Below are 7,571 nucleotides of genomic sequence, written 5' to 3'. Positions count from 1 at the left end.
AAGGTTTATTCATCAGACAACAGTTTATATAGAGGAAAAAGGTTCGTGTGTCAACAGATTCTCAGTTCAAACCGCTACAGACCAAATAAGGAAGCGTCTTCCTGCCCTCTGAGCAAAGAAGTATCCTTTGTATAGTTTATCAGTTCAGCTACAATTTATGATTATCCCAGCAAAATAAACTCCTAGACATAGAATACAGAGTTCTTTCATTAGTGAATTCTGAAACAAACCACCTGGCCTTTAACAAGCTCTTTTCTAGGAGATAAAGAAGGGAGGATGGGAATAAGGAAGTGATCTCTGTGGTATTTTCGACCTTGGTACCAGCCTGTGATTCTTACACATTAATTCTTGGGTCACAGAGAAAGAGAAAAACAACTAGTAAATGGGCCTTATTGAGTAACAGTTTTCCTGTATAATATCACTATAAAACAATATCCTGTAAATGCTACCATGGTATCAAAATATCACAACACTCCCTTTTATCAGGAAGAAACCTCTGGCAGAACTAGGTTCTGCTGTGACTGGTTGTGGGTGAATTTTGGATTGAAAATCAAGCAAAAAGTTGAAATTGTTGAGTATATGTTTTACTTCATAAACTGTATTTAAAACACCATTCAAATAAAAAATCTATTTATTCTCTAGTGGGGTTTTTTTGTATTTACCTTTCTATAAAAATCCCCACTCGCCCCTGCAGAACCCTCTTCAAGCTCGAGTCCTCTACCAGAGGCCTGGGAGCTTGAAAGTCCTGTGCAGTATCTTAGCTGTCCCTAGGACTGTGCTCTTCTGGACAGAGATCTCGGATGTTGTTCCTGGGATCTGCTGGAGCCACACGCCCTACTTAGGGGTCACTGCACCTAGTGCTCCAAATACCATTGGGACCACTGTTACCTTCACCCTCCACATCTTCTCCAGCTTATCTCTGAGCCCTTGGTGCTTCTTGTGTTCCTTCTTCCTGATGTTGCTGTCATTTGGTATCGCTACGTCTATCACAATGGCCATCTTCTTCTACTTGTCTACACAGCAAAATCTCCAGTGTTAATTCAACTCCTATAGTGTTAAAGTTAACACTTTTCCAGTGTTTATATAATTCTCACTGGTTTAGAGTTAAAGTAACACTTTGCAAAGTGTTATTATTTTAACTCCATTGTAGTGTTAAAAATATAACACCCATAGTGTTAAAATTTCACTCTGTATGGTGTGAAGTGTCTTCACTCAGAGTGTAACTACCTAACATTTATAGTGTTGTTTTAGGACACTGATAAGTGTTCACTTTTACACTGGCTTGGGTTAACTCTTTTCACTGAGGGTGTTACTACACAACAACTATGGTGTTATTTATGACACTTTTAAGTGTTTATTTTCACACTGGATTGTGTTGACTGTTTTCACTTAGAGTGTTATTCTGTAACTTTTACAGTGTTATTTTGGCACTTTAAAGTGACATATATGAGCTTTTAAATACTAGTCTGTATTAATTGTCTGAATACAAAAATGCATTAAAGTGCAATTACTGTATGACTACTGTGTTACATTCAGTGAAAATCCTTGTTAAGTCCCTTTACAGGATAAAAGGAGAAAACATAAAATTGGTCACATAAGCATTTTAATAAATATTAAATTCCAAGCACCATACAGCATACGTTCACAACAAAAATAATGGCACAATGTACAGACCATCATCATCACCATAAGCACTTTGCAAATCAAAGGGCTTGTATATTTCAATACAGTCTGCTTTAACAACATCTTTTTCATCCGTTTCAAACACTTTATAAGCATGGCAATGTTCACTGAAATTTTCAACCACAAGCTTCTGAACTATGAAGTAGGTGTGACTATTGACCAAAACTATTGTTTTTATTCTGCAAAACACCGGCATCTCATGTTCAGAACCACAACAAATGACCAATCCTGTTCTGTACTCAGTCCCATTAATGTTAACCCAATTAGCAGAGAAAGCCTCTTCTGCAACAGCAGGCAAGCCTAGGGAGATCATTTCACTATTTTCCTCACTATCAACATCAAATGATTTCAAGGGCCCATACTCAACATGGCTTAAAGGACATGTCTCCCACTTGTATGCTATGGATGTTTGATGTTTTTTGGCAAGTGACACTGTGATGTTCTTAAAGTTCTTAAGGGTGTCTTTGAACACCCTATGTTTAGCCTCACCTCTCATGCTCCATACATGCAATAATGGCCCAATTTTTCTGATGCAAGTTGGGTAGTGCAACATAAAGTGGTGTTTGGGAATCATGTTCCTACCTGGATACAACAATTTGAACAAGTCATGATGTTCCATTGTTAAATGTTTTAGAAGCACAGTCATGCCATGTGTAACAGATGGAGAGAATATGATGTTAATTATTTGCAACAATAGCAATAGCATAGTCCAGTTCTGATTTCCTTCTGGCACAATATCACCAAAAATTAAAGGAATGTTTCTTATCAGACAAAGAGTCTGAATGGAGTTAAGACCTATACTATTACCACTACTGTCTAAGTTCACCCTTGTTGGACGATTTTTGCTCTCCAAGTAGCCATAGTCAAAAGCATAGATCCGTGACAAAAGAGCAGGTTTCGGCAGAAAATTGTCTGACAGATATTCCAACAGTAACTTTATCTCATATTGTGCTACCCCTTCGAGAATATCATGCATAATGTCCAAGGAAAAGTTCTGGCAAACATGAAAGAATTGAAGAGTGTTCAGTGTAGAATTCTTTCTTAAGCCAAACACATGTAGCTTTTGAGGATCAGATTGCAACTCACTGCAGTGCATTTCAAAAAGTTCTTTCCCTCGTAAGATGATCTTTGGATCATCCTCAGTATACACACTCTGTGCATCCTGTTTTGCAATTAAACACAAACGACAAAAGTAACGTCCACTGAAAGACTCAACAAAACCCAAAATTGAGTGCATCCCCAAGTTGTCCCCAGTTATCTGACATATAGTGCCATGGACCTTTTCAGATGAGAAGGGTAAATCAATGCCATGGCTCTCCAAAAACTTTATGTCATCAATCAGAGGCTGTAAAATAGGATCAAAGCCGTATTTTTTCACATCTTCTGCATGAAACAATGCAACCAAATGAATGTTCATCAATGCAGAATTTAACTTTGGAGGCAGATTTCTGAGGACAAAATAGATTGCACCAACTTTGTGAACACCACGTTTGGAACCAAGTGGATTAGCAGTCTCAAAGTCATCATAATAAAGCTGAATTTGCAAAGAAGTCTGTGGTTTTGAAAACAATGGATGAGACTTATAGTAACTCCCATCACAAAAGTCTTCATATCTGTCTTCTTTTGATACACATAGTTTAGCAAGCAGCTCGCAAATATAAGAATTGCGACATATAAATTTGATTGTTTCCAAAATTGGAATGTACACAAAAGTGTCTTTTACTGGTACCTGGTCATAAGTGCCTGATTTTTTATTTAACCTTGTATCATAGCGTATTCCTAAAGTCTTTTCCACTGGATCCACAATTCCCCATTTTTCACGGAAATATGACTTTCTTTTAGCTTCAGTGTCGAACTTCTCAACTGGATTGTCAAAAGTCTCAAGACATTTTTCCACTGGAGATCTAACAGGATTTTCTGTTGGCACAACGTTCAGTACTTTATGTTTAAACTCACAGTGCAGTCCATCAGCAAAATCTTCCAAATCACAAACAAGTGATGACACAAAACTATTTGCCAAACCACTACCATTGAGTTTACCAATAATTTTAGTGCAAATTGCTTCAGAATTTTTTTTAATTCTTTGACCTGACCCATTGTTTTCAGAACACCCAACCTCTAGGCTCTGAGTAACACTTGTTCCTGCAACTGCTATGTCTGTATCTTGTAATCTGTCAAAATCAGCTTGAAATGACTCTGAGGGTTCTGCATCACCACTTTGACAACAATCTTCATCATGAACACTATTTAAATGTTTTTTTAAACCAGAATATGTAGTGAACTGACGGCTGCAACCATCTTGTGAACAAGCCAACTTAAATTTGGTGCTTGGATAAAAACTGTGACCTAGTCGCAAATGACTTATCAAAGCCTGACTGGTGCTATGCAGAGTTTGACAGATAAAACATTTAAACATGGTTCTCATTCAACATTTTGGCACGCAACTCACGAACACGTGGTGACTCATCTGTTGAGGTGGCATCAATGTTGAATATGGTGGTCTGCACAAAACTGTAGAGATGAACCAGTGACTCGTCGTAAGATAAGTTGAACACGTAGTGGGATTTGAAAAGTTCATCAAAAGCACTGAGTGAGCTGGTGGCTTGGCAGGGGATGAGCTGTTTGTCCACTGCGATGTAGAAGGTGTCAATGCTGTTCTGGGTTCGACCAACAGCGAGGATGTATGGTTGTTTACCATCTCTTGCTTGCAAGTGTTCATCAATGCTGCAGCATGACTAAAAACAAATGAGATATTGACATATAGGCCTAGCTTATACTTGCTGAGTATGAACCATTCATTCAGTTTGACATTATGTGCCTTGCTAACTTATTACAAAATACTAAGACACATACTTCATGGAGAGGAAAACTAAAAAGTGCAAAAACTGAAAAAGTGTTTTGTAGGATTTTAAAAAGTGAGACAACATATTTACCTTGTGAAAGTGCACCATTTTGTGTGCTGCATCAGTTGGACTTATTTTGGTTCTCCTCTTTCGTCCAGCTGTGGGTGGCAAAAGTTGAAGGAGTAGCAGCAGAGAGGCCATGTCACTGTCCCAGTCTGTGTATGGTTGAATTTATAAAACAATTTCAAAATGACAGGTAAAAATAAATATTATTAAAATCAAACAAGCATGGTGCGACGCCTACCATTTGCATCACTCTCTGTTGGTTTCTCAGCAGCTTTTATCAAACGACACAGGTCAGTTGACTGAGTCAGCTGTTTGGCTTCTTTAATAACCTTTGGCTTGAATGACATGTCCCACTTCTCAAGCAACTTGGTGGCTGTTTCAGCACCAAACAGCAGCAGGAAGTCTTGATTGACCTGTTCATCATACACACAGGACATAAAGACAGTGCTCAACATTGTTTACATTGCAATGTGATTTTGACCAATATGGGATATAGCCTGACTGGGATGACCAATGATCACATCTTTTACTGTTGCCATCCACATCAGCAAAACAAAAAAAAAAGGATTAACAGTTGAAAATATCAAGTGATTTGACTTACTAGTCCTTTGACATCCAAAAAGCGTGGAAATGTTTTGAAGACATCTGCAGTTCTTTGTGGATCATGCACCAGATCCTGGCGATGTTGGAACGTCATTTTCATCTTCTGAAATACACTTGCTTCATCAGGAGAGTGAACAAGAAATGAGATGGCCTCCTTGCAGGCATCTCCATCAAGTTGCTGAGGCAATGTGGTTGCTAATCTTCTGCGCTTAGGCCCTTGTTCTTGATGCACTGGGACTTCCTTCACTGGCCGTTTGGTTGTAGACCTGGACATGGTTTTGAGGCGCCACGCTACATATCCAGTGCCTTTCACTCCGTCGTAGAAATGCTCCTGTCACATTTAAACATAGATGAAAAATAAACATCAAATGCGATCTTACAGACTTTGCAGATTCAGCAAAAAGAAACCCAAGGACTATTATCATGTAACAGGTGCAATACATGTTAAACAACATCCACAATTTCAATACAGTTTTATGACAATAGTTATTACGAAAGAGGAATTAAGATTTTTCTTTTAAATCATTTAGCTGATGTAATTATTCCATGATGAAAACTAAATAATGTGCTGTTTTACAATCACTGCATGACTTACATAGCCGTTTGGAGAAAATGGATCCTTCAATGAGGGAAAGAGTGTAATTATTCCAAGGGCATATTTCTCCTTTTGCTTACGGGAGGGAATTCTGCTATAGAGGAAATACAATTGACAATGTTAAATCAGAAGTATGTGTCTTTACTGCAGTATACATTACAAGAATATTCCATATGGCCCATCTTTACTTTTTTATTAGGTACTATTACTCTTACCCATGTCTCTCAGTCATATCACTTGCCAATATGTTAACAAGCTGCCGCCGGGTGCGGTGGCTCAGTGAATTTTCGGCATTGTATTCTTCAAGAATTTCCTCTCCACCAGGTTTCCTAGTCAAGGCATTTTTAACCATCTGCTCATATAAAAGGGAAAATAATAACAATAAAAACTTGTTTGTCAGTAAAGGTGAAAGTTTAGAGGAATGTCAACAAACCTGTGAAAGACATATCTAGCAAGAAGCACTAACTTCTACTAACATTTTTTCATACAGGGCAAGTTGGGAACCACCATGTTTTGAATTTCAATTTGTATAACAATCTACAGTATAAATGGTGTCAACTCAAAAATACAAAAGACATTTTCTGTTCTCAATTACCTCTTTTGCAGCCTCTGACACAGAAACATTTGGTGCAGAACTGTCTTTGCTGGATCTACTGCGGCCTGCAGGAATGCCCTTTTCCCTGAGGTCACTGTCACTTGATGAAAGTGATATAGTGTCCGTGAGGGAAGATAATGTATCCGAGGAGGATGGTGTGGAATGAGCTAAAGGACAAAAATCTTTGGGAGAGATGATTTGGTTAACTTTCTTTAGGCTACTCCACAATGCCATTAATAACACAATTTCAATGTTCATGTTCAGACAACATTCTATACAAATATGACCCAGCCCTGTCCACTGTCATGTATATTGCATGAAGACAGGTCAATGTCATCTGCATCAAGAGCAAAAGAACTTGGCTCTACATTGAGTGAGCTATACTCTGAAAATTTAAGTTATGATAACATTTACCTTCATCTGAAATCTTTTCACGTATTGTCAGGCATAGGTCTGGTTGGGCCTCCAGTAACTCCAGAAAAATGTCTTCTTCGACAGCTGTGTCAGTTTCATCGAAAATATCAAGGTCAGCAGCATCCGGAAGTCCAAACTTGGTTTTGGCTTTACAAAAAGATAAGCATAATGTCACCTAAAACGCCTGAAAAACTTTTTTAAAAACTAATTTTGACTTTTTTATTTAGCTAATATTTATTAACAGCTGTTTTACCTGTCTTTAAAATGGTTAAATTAGACAAGTCTGCAGCAACAATATAGGCCTAGGCCTACTGCTCTGTACTGTTTTTAATGTCACACATTAAAATAAAATGTGTTAACATTTAATTCGTTTTTTAAATAGATGAGATGCAAACATGATGAACTGATACATGTGCAACAAATTTTGTTCTGCCAGGTTATCTTACCTTCACTGATGAATTCTAGATAAGTGAATCCTGCGTGCAATTTAATGTACTTCTTTACATTGAGGTATTTCACTTTCAGCAACATGTCTTACAACAGCACCTGGTGGAGAGAAGGGGGCACAGAATATTTTTTACCATATATTTAAACCATAGCTTAAGTGGCAACAAATCCGGACAACTTTAAGAAAATATTAGGCTATACATTGTGTGATGATCTGTGAAGGGGTGACAGACCACTTCAACCTCAGGAACATAATTTGGCTTCCCCCTGCGCACTAAAATAGCTGAACTTGGGTACACAGAAATAGCATCCAATGAATTATCCA

At 37.9% G+C, this 7,571-nt stretch overlaps 1 protein-coding gene across 1 annotated transcript; it reads right to left on the bottom strand.

Annotated features, from left to right (window-relative positions):
• Positions 1 to 4,007: 4,007 nt before the first annotated feature.
• Positions 4,008 to 7,330, bottom strand: LOC146615732 (uncharacterized). Its single transcript, XM_085374194.1, has 9 exons — positions 7,246 to 7,330; positions 6,800 to 6,946; positions 6,386 to 6,567; positions 6,006 to 6,142; positions 5,791 to 5,884; positions 5,194 to 5,526; positions 4,831 to 5,005; positions 4,617 to 4,741; positions 4,008 to 4,418 (listed from the first exon to the last, which is right to left on the bottom strand). Exons 1-9 carry the CDS (start codon positions 7,328 to 7,330, stop codon positions 4,092 to 4,094), a joined length of 1,605 nt encoding a protein of 534 aa, XP_085230320.1. The 3' UTR covers positions 4,008 to 4,091.
• Positions 7,331 to 7,571: the final 241 nt, after the last annotated feature.

Source organism: Diplotaxodon limnothrissa, linkage group LG16, assembly GCF_057381915.1.
Source record: "Diplotaxodon limnothrissa isolate DT_005_m linkage group LG16, D_limnothrissa_male_GT1.1, whole genome shotgun sequence".
NCBI classification, from domain to species: Eukaryota; Metazoa; Chordata; class Actinopteri; order Cichliformes; family Cichlidae; genus Diplotaxodon; species Diplotaxodon limnothrissa.
Note: the sequence above shows the minus strand (reverse complement) of the source record. Positions and strands in the feature narration are given on the sequence as shown.